This window comes from Martes martes (genome assembly GCF_963455335.1).
Source record: "Martes martes genome assembly, chromosome: 6".
NCBI lineage: Eukaryota > Metazoa > Chordata > Mammalia > Carnivora > Mustelidae > Martes > Martes martes.
In genome coordinates, this window is record NC_137893.1 from 132,465,429 (window position 1) to 132,483,039 (window position 17,611).

Consider the following 17,611-nt stretch of genomic DNA (forward strand, 5'->3'; position numbering starts at 1 on the left):
GGGATTCAAAGCCTCCAAAACTTCCATAAACTCCCTTAGGTGGGGATCACCTGGATAAAAGCTCTTTAAGGTCTTCCGAGCTCTGTACCTGGTTCCAGTAATTTCTAACAGTTAAAAAAAAAAAAAAGTACAGCACTTTGAGTTATGTTTATGTTTTTTACACTATGACTTTCATTCTAGAATCAGCGATATTCTAAAAGATTCCTAGTTGGAGCAAAAGACTTTTTCTAGCCATAGTATTCTTTAAAATGTGACAAGCAGGCAAAAGTGTGACAATCTGGTAATAGATGCTGAATATAGTTATCCTGTTACAGTGCTAAAATTAATTTCAAAAAAATGCACTGAATGAGTACTAATTCTTATCAAACAGTAGTTGAGATTTCCCTAGAGGTAAAGAGGCAGAGCCCCAGGGTCTTTCCAGAGACAAAACGAAAGATCAAAAAAACATTATTTATTTCTCAGAGAGACCACATGCGAGCATGCACAAGCAAGGGGAGCGGGCAGGCAGAAGCAGCAGACTCCCCACTGAGTAGGGAACCCCACGCTGTACTCCATCCCAGGACCCTGGGATCATAATGTGAGCCGAAGGCAGGCGCCCCTTGAAGCAGGTTTGTTCAAAGATTGTCTTCTTTTTGGATGAGAGAATATCACCAAAGTCGCCAAAGTGTGCAGAAGACGGCCTTCCCTGCGCTTCAAGGACAACCAAAGCACGCAAAATAATTTCTGCAACACTCAGACCAGTCAATGAAAATAAACCCGAGTTATATATGTAGTGGCAATTCACAATTCCAGAGAACAAATGTTTCATGTTTTTTTTTTTTTTTAAGATCTTATTTATTTATTTGACAGAGATCACAAGTAGGCAGAGAGGCAGGCAGAGAGAGGAAGGGAAGCAGGTTCCCCGCCGAGCAGGGAGCCCGATCTGGGACTAGTTCCCAGGACCCTGGGATCATGACCTGAGCCGAAGGCAGAGGCTTTAACCCACTGAGCCACCCAGGCGCCCCGAGAACAAATATTCTTGAAAGACAAAAGGGTCAAAGTGCTACAGATCAGCGCCAAACGGGGGTTGAGGAACTGACACTGACAGATGCCATCTACCTCCGGCTTGTCAAATTCACCTGCTGTGGCATTTAAGGGACAAATTATGACGTCAGATTTTTTCCCATTAGGTTTGTGCAAAGCTGCCATTTCTAACAGACTCCGAATCTCCACACTTTATGAAAACCTAAAATGTCAATCAAGGCAGTCTTTGGTTTCACGAATGTTTGCTTTTGCGCCTGAACCGGGAGGTGATGGAAAGTGAAATGGGAGATTTTCTTCTGGAAAGTTCACGTAGGATTGACTGCGCGCTTCCTCCATCAGTCCGTCTTTGCACCTTTCAGGTAAAGCGTCCTCCTCCCTCCCAGGCAGGGGTGTGCGGCAACGCTGGCCGCTGGGACCCCAAAATCAGACTGGCGAATCCAGCGGGAAGGAAAGGGGCGCAAGGCGGGATTATCCCGGCGCGCAGACAGAAGCGCACCAAGCGGAGCTCCAGGGCTGACTTCGCGGTCTGCTCTAGAAACCGCTAGCCCTGAACGCCACCCCCTCTTTGCCCTATTACGAGAGAACGTGAGAAAGGCTCGTTTGTGCTTCCGGCGAAAAAAGGAAACCCAGTTCCTGACCCGGGTCTCACAACCCACACGTGAGGCGCCTCCACACTAACACCGGGCCACAGCGAGAAGCCCCGCCCAGACTGGAAGAGACCCCGCCTCCTCCGTGACGTTACGGAAATGAGGGGCTTCCGCAGAGGATGTCCCGCCCTACTCCCCTGAGACTTGCCTAGCTCGCAGCCACCTAGGATATGCCTGCTTGTCCCTAACTTTTTTTCTCCTCGTCACGAGAACTTCCTCATGTGGCGTCCTTCTTTATTCTCCTCCTGGAAGCTCCGCGTGATTTTCAAGCGCTGAAACCGTTTCCAGGGAGGCAGGCGCCCCAAAGGCAGCCTGAGATCGTGACGTAATTTGAGCGCCGACTCAGGAAGGACCCTACTGCCCATGGCATCCGCTTTCGTCACTCTCAGCTGAGCGGGGCTCCTGGAAGAGGCACGTGCGCTGCCGAATGGAGCTGGTGGCTGGTTGCTACGAACAGGTCCTTTTTGGGTTCGCAGTACACCCGGAGCCGGATACAGGCGGCGACCCCGAAGAGGTAAGAAGGTGCGCGGGTAAGTCTGGTAGGGTTCCCTCACGGTGGAGGTAGGCACATCATCAGAGGTAAGTAAACGCATTGATCTCTTAGGGATTAATGGATGAATCAAACTCAAGTGTGTAATCTAGTTTTTAAAACATCGAGTAGGGGTTTCATAAAACGAGATCATGTCTGTTGGTTTTAGTAGACATTCTGAGCATGGTACAAGAAGGAAGCTGGCATTCCAGCCAACAGGCCAATGAGTCATAGGTTATGGATTTAAGCCTCGCTCCCGTGAGTTGACAGCCAGTTTTAGGTGCTCAGGATTTAATGGAAGAACAGTTCGCCCTTTTGCTGAGTTTTGTCTTGGAATTTTACTAAATATTAGAGCAGGTCAGGATAAACCCTTCATTGATTAAAAAAAAAAAAAAAAGTGTCCCGATTCATTCAGTACTTTTGGACCTTTTACCATGGCGCCATTAATGGGCAGTGGAGGTACAAAGAAGCCAAAGGAATGGATCCAGCTTGCAAACATAAGAGCAGAGGAGACAAATGCATGGAGAAAATGACAACAAAATATAAGTATTTTCAGTAGATGTGTGAGAAAAAAGGTCAAGTAAATTGTCATTAGTGAAACAAGCAGTTAGGACATATCCAGGACTAGAAATAAGATCTTTTAACTTTTAAGCCAGTAATATTTTTCCTAAGCAAATCTAAGTATTTATTAGACAATACTAATTTATGAAGTCAAGGTGTCAGTCTTGAATGAACCAGAAAACTGGAAGTATATAACTTGACTAATTACTTTCATTTATTTTGTTTCTACCTGGTTATTAATCTGCTTTTGGCTGAAAGGTGACATCTCTTGTGTGCTTAAAGATGATGCTATTGTGTTACTCGTTGTAAAAAAGTTGCTCCTTTGTTTCAGACACATAGTAGTCTGCACAGCAACCTCCTGAGTTATCCCTGTTTTATAGATGAGGAACCTGAAGTTGAGATCTGTTGTGTGACCTGCTCAAGGCCACACAGCTAATAATCGGGAGACCTGGGACTCAAGTCCCCAGGTGTCTCTGAAACACAAAGCTCTTACACTGTCCACTACTGCTGCTAAACCTAGACAGACAATAGCTCAGATAATCAACATTCCTTCTATAATATGCACAAGCAAAGGTTGTTTTTGATTTATGGCTGTAGCACCCCCACAGGAATATTGTGCCATTACTCAAGGAGGCTCCCTTGATCCTAGTTGATGGAAGCAATGTCTGTTGCTGTAGTTCTTTAGAAATTACTTTGTAGTAACCCTTCTTAAGTGTGTTTAGAGAGGTCTGATGGGTTTTTTTCTTCTTCTTTGGTTTGCTTTGCTAATACTTTTGATGCATCTCCTTCAGTTTGAAGTGTATATGTGCATTCAGCTGTCAGTCATTCTTTGCACTCAACCAGTCTCACTTATTCAATCCAAAATTTGCACTTCAATAAGCATAGCGTTCTTGAGACCTAATCATTGGTCATGCTAATCACTTATATTGGTACTAATGGAAGGAAACATACTCTTTATCCTGTTTATTTTTCTTTCTTTTTTTTTTTTTAAAGACTTTATTTATTTATTTGACAGACAGATCACAAGTAGGCAGAGAGGCAGGCAGAGAGAGAAGGGAGGAAGCAGGCTCCCTGCTGAGCAGAGAGCCCGATGCGGGGCTCGATCCCAGGACGCTGGGATCACGACCTGAGCCGAAGGCAGAGGCTTTAACCCACTGAGCCACCCAGGCGCCCCCCTGTTTATTTTTCTTTATAAGACTTGTCATTATACTCATTCCCATGCGACGTCATATTTGTTTACTGTTTGTCTCTCCCACCGGGAAGGCAGTTCTATTAGAGTAAGGACTTTCTTTTTTCACTGCTCTATATCAACTGTCTACACTGATGCCAAGCACACAGTAATCTTTTAGTATTTGAATGAATGAATGGTATGCAAGTCTCACATTTAAGTAAATATATAAGCAGTTAAGGATTTGGATAGGACCTAAAGTAGTCTGGTCTCCATAATTGCCTTGGAGTCATGATACCCATCATTGCCCTCCCATTTCCTGCTGCCTGCTTTATTTCTCAGGTTCTTTGTTTTTCTTAATCTACTATCATTGCATATTTTTTCCCTGTTCATAAGTATCTACTGGTAGTTTTCATGAATTGTGGAACCACTTACGTGTTTCTAGAGAACTATGATACGATTGTTACGTGTTTCTAGAGAACTATGATACGATTGTAACGTTGTGTATTTAACTCTCCAGCAAAAATGGACTTCTGTGGCTGACTTCACTCACCATGCCCACACTGCCTCCTTGTCAGCAGTGGCTGTAAATAGTCGTTTTGTAGTCACTGGGAGCAAAGATGAAACAATTCACATATATGACATGAAGAAGAAGATAGACCATGGGGCTCTGGTGCATCACAATGGTGAGAAAATTATATCCTCTAATATGTTAAGGTATCATTACTTTACAGTTTGACTTCAGTTGAAGAACTCATTAGGTGTCTATTTTGTAGCAGGTTCTGTGCTAGGAAATACAGAAATGAGAAAAAGGTGGTTTTTTTTAATCCTTAAATTCTCACAGTCCATATTGGGAGACAGAGGGGAGGCACTTCGCTCACACTGGGGGAAGTGGGAGGAAGCAACTTTTCACTGAAAACTTCCCCAAAATGACATCTGACTGAATTGTCTTAAAAGAGAAGTACCAGTTAGCCAGGCAGGAGAAAGGGCGTTCCAGACAGAGCAGAAGCATGAGGAGCGCGAAAGCAGACTGGTGTTCATAGCTGACTTTATTGAGAGAGTATCACGTGCCCAGCAATGCGCCAAGAAGCTACAGTTGTACCTTCTGTTCATAGAAGAGAAAACCGAGATTCAAGGATGTTGACTTGACTTGCCCATGGTTATAAAACAAGGGAACAAGAACTCACACCTAGGTCTAGAGCCCATGTTTTTAACCGCTGTGTGCCTGGGGAACTGTAAGCAAATCAATATTATGAGAAGGTTAAAACAGAGGGAGGGATGACTGGAGAAGTAGACTGGCCAGGTCCTGGGTGGTCCTTGAGAAGAGGTTAGGGATTGATTTTCAAGTTCGAGTCATGCCTGGGTTTTCCACAGTGATGGTGAAGTTGTTCAGGTTGGTGGTAGATCAGTGAGTAGGGAGACTGAATAGGTGTGTGTGTGTTCTTTGTTTTTTTTTTTTCCAGTATTGAACATTATGGTGTTTTTATTGTATTTTACTAGGGATACTCTGCTAAGGATGTTGGTTTCCTGCAATTAAAGGCAGATGAGGCCACCATGCATTGGTTCTAGCAGTATATTTGGAGTGGTCAGTGTCTTTTTTTAGGGCCTTTGCAACTTTGACAAGCATTCTCCTTTTTGAAGATTTTTTTTTTTTGGACAGAGAGAGAGAGGTCACAAGTAGGCAGAGAGGCAGGCAGAGAGAGAGTGGGAAGCAGTCTCCCTGCTGAGCAGAGAGCCCGATGCAGGCCTTGATCCCAGCACCCTGAGATCATGACCTGAGCTGATGGCAGAGGCTTAACGCACTGAGCCACCCAGGCACCCGCATTCTCCTTTTCAACAGAAGCTAGGCTTTGAGTGAATTCAACATACGTTCCTTTTCCATTCTGTCTCCTGATCCCAGTTCACACAAAAAGTTTCTCTGTCCCTTGGGCATGGAAGAAATAAGTAAAGTAAGTCTGGTCTGCCTAAAGGCACTGGTTCAGGTGTTCCCCAACAGGAAAAGGAGTGACTGAGAAGGTGTTTGGATGGGGATGAAGTATGGTTCCTGATTTCTTTCATTCTTTGCGTAACTCCTGTTTGTTTGGATTTTTCAAATATTTTTATTTATTTATTAGCACATGAGGTGGGGGAGAGGCAGAGGGAAAGGGAGAAACAGACTCCCCTGTGGGTGGGGAGCCCAATGCAGGGCTCCATCCCAGGATCCTGAGATCGTGACCTGAGCCGAAGGCAGATGCTTAACCGACTGAGCTCCCCAGGCGCCCCCAACTCCTGTTTTTCTAATAGTTGGTAATAGAACAGCTCTTTTCCAAAGCAGGAAATAGGATAATAGAAAAGAGGAAAACAAGGGCAAAGATGGCTAAAGACTCCCGCTTTGATAAAGTTGTATGTAATCCCATATATTATTAGTGCTTTTTGGGGTGGAGGGGTGCAAAATTATTCATCAGAGATCTTTGACTCTTTCAATATAAAGGACAACATAAAGGGTTGAGTAGGATGTGGCAGATGAACAACAGTGACCCCAGGGTTCATACCCTTATTCTGAAAAAGACAAAAAAGTAAATATTTGGGCTTTGTGTCTGTGTTTTCAGTTTTGATTATTTGGCTCTGCTTTTGCAGTGTAAAAAGAGCCATAGACATTTTGGAACTGAACAAGTGAGTCTGTGTTTCAGTAAAACTGCATTTATGAAAACAGGCCACCAGCCAGGTGTGGCTTACAGGCAACAGTCTGTTGACCACTAAGCTATAGGGCAGTTAAGTTGGGTGACAGGCTTCAGAGGATAGGGAATTTGACTTGAGGAAAAATGTATAATGGTGTGCATTGCTTTGGGGAGTTAAAAGAATGCTGGCTTCTTCTATCACCTCATCCTTACAGCGAGGTTAATATTTGAGGACAGTGAATACGTATGTCTTCCAGTTCCAAGGGCTGTAGGAGAAATTCATGGGAGATGCAGGCTTTAGTCTGGGCAGAGGGGAGTGGAGTGTGTTGTAAAGTTGAAAAGATAAAGGAAAATTTGTGAACCACATATGGGAGATTACAGAGGGCATAGTTGAATGGTGGAACAGTTTATAAAATGGTTCTAGTAAATTCTTTTTTAAAGATTAAAAATTTTTTTAAATTAAAATTTTTAAAAATTTTTAACTAATCTCTACACCCAATGTGGGGCTCAAACTCAGAACCCCAAGATCAAGAGTCATATGCTCTACCAACTGAGCCAGCCAGCGCCCCTCTAATAAATTCTTATGACAGTGAATGAGAACTATGTACAAATCAAAAGCAGGTCTGGAGGGATAGTAATTGGACTGTGGATGATTAGGTCACTAACTCACTGTTTCGAAAGTAGAAGTCATATGGTTGTACATCTTGGTTTTATCCCCAGATTAGCTGGTTTACTAGTTGGTTTTGTTTGACTTCTGATCAAACAGTCCTCGCCAACCATCTCCTAAATTTATGATTGTGGAGATAGAGAGCCAGAAAGTGAACTGATTTGCTGTGTCTACAACTAGAGAAATTCTGCTGAAAATATTTGCATAGCCTTGAAACTGTATGTTCTTATATATTTAAAAAAAAAAAAAAAAGGATCTCTTCACCTAAGACATTAAGGTATATTTCAGTAATACTAAGACATTAGATGTTTACTTACTTTCAAACCAGAAATGGAGTTTGCATTCAAAATGACTATTAAGTTTGCCTTTCTTGGTTTTTCCACAGGCACAATAACTTGCCTGAAATTCTATGGCAACAGGCACTTAATCAGTGGGGGAGAAGATGGACTCATTTGTGTGTGGGATGCAAAGAAGTGGGAGTGCCTAAAGTCCATTAAAGCTCACAAGTGAGTCTGGCCCTTTCCCATTGGTGGTCCCTAGCAGCCAGTCACGTTGGGGACTAACTGTTGGTTTCCTTTTAGAGGACATGTGACCTTCCTTTCTATTCACCCGTCTGGCAAGTTGGCCCTGTCTGTGGGTACGGATAAGACGTTAAGGTAAGTCGTTAATGCCGAGAGCATCTTTTCTAAGTTGTGGTCTTTGTTGTCCAGGGACAGCAGGAAGCTACCATTAGGATATATTTTAGTCCAATACTTAGACTCATTTTTTTGTCTCATCTCATGGCTATAAGCTATTGAAAGGTAATGCAGTACAAGAAAAGGTGCAAAGCTAGTGAACCTTTTCACAATGGGAGAGAGAAAATGACAAGCTCCGTGTTCACATGTACACTGTACATCCCAGTCATTGCAAGCTGTGAAATGAAGAGGACAGGGGTCCTAAAAACAAATGTTTTAGGAGGTGAAATATTTGGAAAATATATTAAACATTTTAAATATATGAAAGGGGTCTGGGAATGGATGAGTTAATCTTGCTTGATAGTATATATTTCAGTGTTGCTGAACTAACTAGCTGCCTATGTAGTAAATTGTCGTTTGAGTAGGTCTTCATCATGTTTCCCTTTACACCTAGTAAAAGTGATCATGCCGTAAGTGAGCTTCCTTTTTTACAGAACGTGGAATCTTGTGGAAGGCAGATCAGCATTCATAAAAAATATAAAACAAAGTGAGTACTTTAATTTGGAATGTTTTTTATAACTTCATAGAATATGATAATATATATTTTCATATACACCTTTATTTCCCTTCATGATGGTGGTTATCTCCTAGGGCAATGCTTTAGGTTATTTTCTTTTCCCATTTTAAGAGTATGTATTTATTTGAGAGAGCACAAGCAGGGGGAGTGGCAGGCAGAGGGAGCGGGGGAAGCAGGCTCCCCACTGATCAGGGAGCCCAATATGGGACTCGATCCCAAGACCCCCCAGATCATGACCTGAGCTGAAGGCAGATGTTTAACCAACTAAGCCACCCAGGTGCCCCCCCCATTCCTTTCCCATTGTAGATGGAATTCTTATCATGACTGTCACCTACCAGTTCTATGACTTAATGATTCTTTTGAATCCAGCTCATTTTCTAAAACTTAACTTGCAAAATATATACCAGAAGTTCATTGTGAAGATTAAATAGGATATTGGACGGGAAAATGCACAGTGCAACTATTTGCTCTTTTTATTACTACTCTGATCATTTCATTTTTTGTTTATGAAATCAAAAAGCTTTGTGTTTTTAACTTACAGATGCTCACATAGTGGAATGGTCCCCAAGAGGAGAGAAATACATAGTCGTCATACTGAATAAAATAGATGTATATCAGCTTGACACTGCATCTGTTAGTGGCACCATCACAAATGAAAAGAGGATATCTTCTGTTACGTTTCTTTCAGTAAGTGTTCAGAAATCAGTGGTGGCATCTCCGTGTTTGTGGTGATGGTTGGAATTGGTGATGACATTCTGGATATTCTTTTTCTCTCTGCTAGGAGTCTGTCCTTGCAGTGGCTGGAGATGAAGAAGTCGTAAGGTTTTTTGACTGTGATTCACTAATGTGCCTCTGTGAGTTTAAAGCTCACGAAAACAGGTATTTTTTTTTTTTTTTTTGCTAGTCTCTATGTGTATGTATGTGTAGAGTCTTCAATAAATGTTACATGTGTAGTAGTTTTATAAAGCAGGGTACATGTTTCCTCATGAACAAATATGGAGATAGACTTTCTACATATATATGATTTCTGGTGTGTGAGAGGATGGTGGAAATGTCTTCTTGGTATTAAGTAATGCAAAAGTGGGGAAGTTGGCACCAGGACTATTGATCACGCAAGATCTTTTCCCACTAATATTATTAAACTTGGGGCCTGAAATCAACCAAATCTGAAGAGGAACAAAGAAATCAAGCAGTTGAGCTTTGCCAGGACCTCTCTTGTCCTTTTACTCTGTTCCCCTTGTCTATTTCTTCCCCCTTTGTACACTAGTTGTTTTTCCCACAGGAGAAATATGTGACAGTACTGACTTCTGTTTCGTGCTGGTCTTTCTTAACCTGTTACTGCTCACTGTATTTCTGGGGGGAGACACTGATTCTCAGAGTAAACAGCTAAGTGGCTTGGCCAAGATTACCCCACTGTTAGGTGAGGGACCTGGGACCCAAACCCAGTTCTGTCTGCCTCTGCTTTTTCTACTGTTTTAGAAAAGGTGATAATGTGCAGTCATAATGTAACATGTTTCATTTGTGTGTTCTTCTGTGTCTTAAATAAGTTCTAGTTTTTATTTTTCTAAATAACTCTTTTTGAATACTCTGAACACTGCAGTCAGTGTACAGGCCCTGGTTTTTCCCTGCATTGGGAAGTGTTCATTCAAGGCCATTTCGAATGTACTGTTAACACTAGAACACTTAAGGCAACCCTTCACGTATTTTGCCGTTCGTCCGTTCATTTAACAGGTATTCGTGAGCATCCATTTAGAGCTGAACTAAGTTTTTAAATGATGAACAAAAAAGACAAGGGCTTGTATTTCTGTTTCTTATAGTGGAGCAGCAGATGATAAACAAGTACACAGATAATTATAACAGGAAGGAAACAGAAAGGTGTGCCTTAAGAATATTAGCAGTAATTTGTATGATCGGGGAAGGGAGAGGGTAGGACTTCACAGGTGAAGAGAGCTGTTTCCCAAGGGAGGAGAGAACCGAAGGCATGGTGTGCCTGAGGAGGGAAAGAGCTGGGCGTATTGTAGCAACAGATGAAAGAGCTTTGTGACTAGATCAGAGTGAGCCAAATGCTGCATGGCCTTGTAAACAGGTGAGGAGTTTAGATTTTATACCAAGGGCCTTTGTGGATTTTGTTTTGTTTATTTCTTACTATGGAAAAATTTAAAGACAGACAAACCAGTTTAAGGAAGTGACCCCCATAGACCCACCACCCAGCTTCAGCAGTTGTCCGTTTATGGCCAGACTTGCTTTTTATATAAATGTCCCCAGCCCCTTTCTCCTGTCCTGTGTTTTTTGTTTGTTTGTTTGTTTAAAGATTTTATTTATTTGACAGAGACACTGTGAGAGAGGGAACACAAGCAGGGGGAGTGGGAGAGGGAGAAGCAGGCTTCCTACCGAGCAGGGAGCCCAATGCGGAGAATGATCCCAGGACCCTGGGATCATGACCTGAGCCGAGGGCAGAGGCTTAACGACTAAGCCACCCAGGCATCCCGCCCTGTGTTATTTTTAAAAGGATCCTAGTTTTGTAGGATTTTAAACCTGGGAGTAACATGATTTGATTCATGATTTTAGCCAGTTAGGCTACCCAGTGGTCCAGAAGAACAATGGCAGTAGCTTGGATGAGGGTTGATGGCACTGGAGGTGGAAGAAATGGATATGTAAGAGGAAGCCATGTTCATCTCTCTTGTCCTACTTGTCTCTTCATCCTGAACTTGGAGACTCTTGAGGTTAGGGACTTAAATATCTTTATTTCCTTTATGATAACATAATTATAGTTATGATCATCCTGTTGACTCTTTTTAAAACATTTTTAAATTTAAATTCAATTAATCAACATACAATGTGTTACTGGTTTCAGAGGTACAGGCCTGTGATTCATCAGTCTTATATAATACCCAGCACTCATTTCATCACATAAACTCCTTAATGTCCATTACATAGTTACCCCATTTGTTTCCTATGCATAAGAGTCTCTTATGGTTTGTCTTCCCCTCTGGTTCGTCTTGTTTTATTTTTTCCTCTCTTCCCCTATAATCCTGTTTTGTTTCTTAAATTCCACATATGAGTGAGATCATATCATAGTTGTCTTTCTCTGATTGATTTATTTTGCTTAGCAAATATCGTCTAGTTCCAGCCATGTCATTGCAAATGATAAGATTTCATTGTTTTGGTTTTTTTTTAATGGCCGTGTAATATGCCATTGTATATATACCACATGTTCTTTATCCATTCCTCTGTGGATAGACATCTGGGCTTTTTCCATAGTTTGGCTGTTGTGGATATTGCTGCTATAAACATTGGGGTGCACGTGCCCCTTCAGATCACTACGCTTGTATCTTTGGGTTAAATACCCAGTAGTGCAATTGCTGGATTGTAGGGTAGCTCTGTTTTCAGCTTTTTGAGGAACCTCCATAATGTTTTCCAGAGCGGCTGCACCAGCTTGCATTCCCACGTCTGTCATTTCCTGACTTGTTAATTTTAGCGATTCTGACTGGTTTGAGATGGTACTGCATTGTGGTTTTGATTTGTATTTCCCTGGTGACAAGTGATGTGGAGCATTTCTTCGTGCATCAGTTGGCCGTTTGGAAGTCTTTGGAGAAATGTCTGTTCAGGTCTTCTGCCCATTTCTTGATTGGATTATTTGTTCCTTGGTGTTGAGTTTGATAAGTTCCTAATAGATTTGGATACTAGCCCTTTATGTGATTTGTCATTTACAAATATCTTTTTCCATTCTGTCTGTTGTCTTTTGGTTTTGTTGACTATTTCCTTTGCTGTGCTAAAGCTTTTGATCTTGATGAAGTCCCAATAGTTTATTTTTGCCTTTGTTCCCCTTGCCTTTGGAGACCTATCTAGCAAGAAGTTGCTGCCGTCAAGGTCGAAGAGGTTGCTGCCTGTGTTCTCCTCTAGGATTTTATGGATTCCTTTCTCATATTTAGGTCTTCCATCCATTTTGAGTCTATTTTTGTGTATGGTGTTAAGGAAATGGTCCAGTTTTATTTTTCATGTGGCTCTTCAGTTTTCCCAACACCATTTGTTGAAGAAACTTTTTTCCATTGATACTCTTTCCTGCTTTGTCAAAGATTAGTTGACCATAGAGTTGAGGGTCCAATTTGGTGTTTTGTGTTGTATTCCATTGATCTGTATGTCTATTTTTATGGGAGTACCATATAGTCTTGATGATGACAGCTTTGTAATAGAGCTTAAAGTCCAGGATTGTGATGGTACCAGCTTTGGTTTTCTTTTTCAACATTCCTTTGGCTAGTTGGGGTCTTTTCTGGGTCCATACACATTTTAGGATTATTCCAGCTCTGTGAAAAATGCTGATGGTATTTTGATAGGGATTGCACTGAATGTATAGATTGCTCTAGGTAGCATAGAGTTTTGTTGTTGTTGTTGTTGTTTTTTAAGATTTTACTTTGACAGAATGCTCACAAGCAGGGTAAACAGTAGGCAGAGGGAGAGGGAGAAGCAGGCTCCCCACAGAGCAAGGAGCCTGATGTGGGGCTCTATCTCAGGACCCTGGGTCATGACCTGAGCTGAAGGCAGACACTTAACCGACTGAGCCACCGAGGTGCCTCTAGGTTGCATAGACATTTTAGCAACGTTTTGTTGTACCAGTCTTTGAGCATGGAACATTTTTCTATTTCTTCGTCTTCCTCTATTTCTTTCCATTAGTTTTCTGAGTACAGATCCTTTGCCTCTGGTTAGGTCCATCCCTAGTTGTCTTATGGTTTTAGGTGCAATTGTAAATGGGATTGGCTCCTTAATTTCTCTTTTTTTCTGTCTCATTGTTAGTGTATAGGAATGCAACTGATTTCTGTGCATTGATTTTATATCCTGCCACTTTGCTGAATTTCTGTGTGTTCTAGTGATTTGGGGTGGAGTCTTTTGGGTTTTCTACATAGAGTATCATGTCCTCTGCCAAGAGTGAGAATTTGATTTCTTTGCCAATTCGGATGCCTTTATTTCTTTTTGTTGTCTGATTGCTGAGGCTAGGACTTCTATTACTATGTTGAACAGCAGCAGTTATAGTGGTTGACAGTCCATTTTATCTTGGAATTTGGACCCTGAAAAGGACTCACTGACTCATGGGAATGTGAAGCATAGTTAGATTTTAGTCCTGTTCCTTATGCAGTTTGGAAGCACTTGGAATACTGAAAAATCAAGAGACGTGCATAGAAGCTTTATGACAATATCATACTATCTGGGAGAAAGGAGCCTTTATGGTGTTCATATTTCTATTCTAGGGTAAAAGACATGTTCAGTTTTGAAGTTCCAGAGCATCATGTTATTGTTACAGCCTCGAGTGACGGTTTCATCAAAATGTGGAAGCTTAAGCAGGATAAGGTCAGTGTCTTAACACAGTATAAATCAGTATAAATGCACTTTAATGCAAGTCTTACTATCAGTGTTGCTTTGAATTAAGGGAGGCAGAATAATTTTCAGGGCAGAAATCTTTAAAGAAACTTAGTCTCTTCCATGCATATTTGATAGTCATAGTTTTAAAGTTGGGCTTTGAGAGCTACCTTGGCAGTTAGCGTTGGTGAATCTGAGCTGGTGGGGTACTAGAACTCCTGTTTTTGTAGGCAGAGAAATGCTACTTTTTTCTCTTTTGTTTGTATATCGATAATCTCTGTAAGATTTTGTTAGTTAAAAATACTACCATTACTAAAAATTTGAAAATTACCTATTGATAATGGAACTAACAATAGTTTTGAACTAGGTAATTGGAAAATTAAATTCCCTTTAGTAGTCCACTCTTACAGATCCCCTTGGTTTATTATTCTTTTTTTTTTTTTTAAGATTTTATTTATTTATTTATTTGTCAGAGAGAGTGAGCACAGGCAGACAGAGTGGCAGGCAGAGGCAGAGGGAGAAGCAGGCTCCATGCTGAGCAAGGAGCCCAATGTGGGACTCGATCCCAGGACGCTGGGATCATGACCTGAGCCGAAGGCAGCCGCTTAACCAACTGAGCCACCCAGGCGTCCCTTATTATTCTTGATTGTCCTATAAACACATTCTGTGAATGCAGTTTGTTGCGTGTCTGTGCAGGGTTCTCCGTTAAAACCTAGAAATGAACAAGACATGGTCCTTTTCCTTAATGAATTTACAGTTTCTGAATAGTCAGAAACATGCTCTGTGAAGGACACAGCCAAACCAAATGTGAATCAGGATAATAGATTTCTTCTAAGCAGCATGTTTTATTCTCAAGAAAATACTATAACTTTTAAATAAAAAACTTAAAATTCCGACTGGCCGGCTCAGAAAAGTATGCTACTTTTGATCTTGGGGTTGTAAGTTCAAGCCCCACATTGGGTATAGAAATTACTTTAAAAAAAAAATCAAGAAAATAATAAGTTCACTTGATAAAGGAAAAAGAAATTATTGAAAATTCCCCTATATTATCATGAATTCTTCTTCTGTTTTAGAAAGTTCCTCCATCTTTACTCTGTGAAGTAAAAACTAATGCCAGGCTAACATGTCTTGGAGTGTGGCTAGACAGAGTGACAGACACACAAGAAAGCCTTCCTTCAGCTGCAGAGCCTTCTCCTGGTAAGTGAAAGTCAACATTTTTAGAAAATTTGTTAGCTCTTGAATTGTTGAAATGGAGGAGATCCGGGTAACTTTACTTTATTGTCAAACATTTTTAGAAAATTTGTTAGCTCTTGAATTGTTGAAATGGAGATATCCGGGTAACTTCACTTTATTGTCAACCTTGCTTATTTGAAGAAGGGAAAAGTGGTCTTTAAATGTACTGTCTCTTGTGTTTTAGTAAGTAAAAAACAGTCCAAAATCAACAAAAAGGAAGCCAGCGATGTCATGCAGGAAGAAGAAAGGCAGTCCATACCTGACTCAAAGAAATGTGGTTTAACTGGTGACAGTAATAAGCCAATAAAAGCAAATACTCCGGTGTCAGCCAAGAAGAGGAAAATGGTAGAAATGTTGGAAAAACAGAAGAGAAAAAAGAAGAAAATACGAATGAAACAGTGAATCCCACATTTCTCCTATGAGAAAAACTTCTTAGATGGAATCATTTTTTTCAGATGTACTCCCCCACCCCCCAAATAAAAGCTAGAAATTTCTTCTTTTGGAGAAAATGTACAGCTTAAGAAAAAAAAAAACAAGCACTTTTATGTGTTTATTTTTAACAGGGGCAAAACTATTTTTGGTAGGCAACATTTTATTATATATCATGGTGATATATACTATGTTAATGTGTAATACATTAATTTTTACTGTTGTATAAAGCAAATAAAGATCTTTTCAAAATATTGTAATTTAAAATATACACAGGTTTTTTTTTTTTTTTTTTTTAAGATTTTACTTATGCTCCTGAGAGAAAGAGCAAGCAAGCACGAGTAGGGAGAGCTGGAGAGGGAGAGGGAGAAGCAGGCTTCCCGATGAGCAGGGAGCCCAACGTGGGACTTGATCCCAGGACCCTGAGATCACAACCCAAAGCCAAAGGCAGACACTTAACAGACTGAGCCACCCTGGCGCCCCTAAAATATACACAGTTTTGAACACATTCTTTACCATAGATGGGTAAGAGTTGAAGTTTTCCTCCTAAATGGGGGAAATATGATAAAACTGCCTTACTTTGACTTGTTCAAATGGCTCTAGTAATTTCAATGCAGATTTTGTTCATTTTGGTAACATCAGTATAAAAAAATTTTCATTCCAGGAGGCAATTTAAGACAAGCTTAAAAATCACGGACACATGAAACATGTATGTATAAAGCATATGTTTAAACTTAGAGCTGTGCGCATAACAAAGTTAAGAGGGAGATTACCAAAACCTCATTAAATTACTTGGCTTCCAAGCTGTGGATGACAAGATAATTGAAGGGTCAGAAAATGACATTTCCAGGGTTTTTTTTTCATCTGTTTCAGGCCAACAAAAAAAATTCACTTAGTTAGCAAAAGTAGTTTTAAATTCGGCCTGTTCATTATAATCTTGTCATCTCTTACTGTATCCTCCGGTGGATTCTTGGGTGGTTTGAAAATACACAGTAATAGAGGATTCGTAGATTTGAACTAGCTGACCGGCTGCCGAATACCTGAGGCCAACAGGGAATCCCTCCTGCTCCTGCAAAATGAGACCTCTGACACTTGGACACTGAATTGCCACTCCCTTCACAGGAAGGAAATCACCTAGGCAATGAGCCAAACGCTGTGTTCCAACATGTCAGTCCACCTCTTTGTTAACTTCAGGCCTACCAGCAAAGATGAATATGGTTTTGGGTTTTTTGTTATGTTTTTGTTTAATAATTTTTTAGAACAGTTTGAGGTTTATAATAAAATTGAGAGGAATGCACAGAGATGTCCTGTATGCCCCCTGCCTCTACACATGCCCAGCCGCCCCCATGATCAACATCATTCCTAAGAGTGGTACACTTTTTACCAAGGATGAACGTACATCGGTGTATCATAACCACCCAAAGTTCATAATTTACCTTAGGCATCACTCTTGGTGTGTACACTGTAGGGAGAAAGGCATAATGATGTATTAATATGATCCACAGACTACTTCCTCTGCCCTGAAACAACTCCTGTTTTCTGCCTGTTCATCTCTCCCCTACCCGACTTCTCATAATCACTGATCTTTTCATTGCCTCCATACTTTCGCCTTTTTCAGAATGTCATGTAGTTAATCAGAGTATTGTAGCCTTTTCATATTAGCTTCTTTCACTTGGTAGCCTGCATTAAGTTTCTTCTATGTCTTCATGGCTTGATGAGTCGTTTCTTCTTAATGCTCAATAGTATTCCATTGTATGTGTGTACCACAGTTTACCCTTCACCTACTGGGGGACATCTTGGTTGCCTCCATGTTTTGGCAGTTGTGGTAAATATCCATGCCTAAGTTTTTGGATGGACAGGTTTTCAACTCCCTTGGGTAAATACTAAGTAGTGTGATTGATGGGCTGTATGGCAAGAGTATGTGTACTTTGGTGAGAAGCTACCACACTGTCTTCCCAAGTGGCTGTACTGTTTTTCATTCCTACCACCAATGTCTGAGGGTGCCTGTTGCTCCACATCCTCAACCAACATCAGGTGTTGTCGGTTTTCTGGATTTTGGCCAGTTTCGTGTGTAGTGGTATCTCATTTTCATTT

The 17,611-nt window shown here is 41.0% G+C and overlaps 1 protein-coding gene across 1 annotated transcript; it reads left to right on the forward strand.

Moving 5' to 3' along the window:
* The first annotated feature begins 1,906 nt into the window (after positions 1-1,906).
* On the forward strand, positions 1,907-15,780 carry PAK1IP1 (PAK1 interacting protein 1). Its single transcript, XM_080807098.1, has 10 exons — positions 1,907-2,184; positions 4,449-4,614; positions 7,638-7,758; positions 7,834-7,908; positions 8,421-8,473; positions 9,045-9,190; positions 9,285-9,382; positions 13,747-13,846; positions 14,929-15,052; positions 15,273-15,780. The coding sequence occupies exons 1-10, from the start codon at positions 2,098-2,100 to the stop codon at positions 15,488-15,490; spliced, it is 1,188 nt and encodes a 395-aa protein (XP_080663224.1). The 5' UTR covers positions 1,907-2,097; the 3' UTR covers positions 15,491-15,780.
* The last annotated feature ends 1,831 nt before the right edge of the window (positions 15,781-17,611 follow it).

Excerpts from the sequence above, each read along its gene's own strand:
- PAK1IP1 (XM_080807098.1), top strand. The coding sequence starts at position 2,098 with ATGGAGCTGGTGGCTGGTTGCTACGAACAGGTCCTTTTTGGGTTCGCA. Across the intron at positions 8,474-9,044 it reads CATAAAAAATATAAAACAAA|ATGCTCACATAGTGGAATGG; the intron begins GTGAGTACTTTA and ends TTTAACTTACAG. Across the intron at positions 15,053-15,272 it reads AGCTGCAGAGCCTTCTCCTG|TAAGTAAAAAACAGTCCAAA; the intron begins GTAAGTGAAAGT and ends CTTGTGTTTTAG.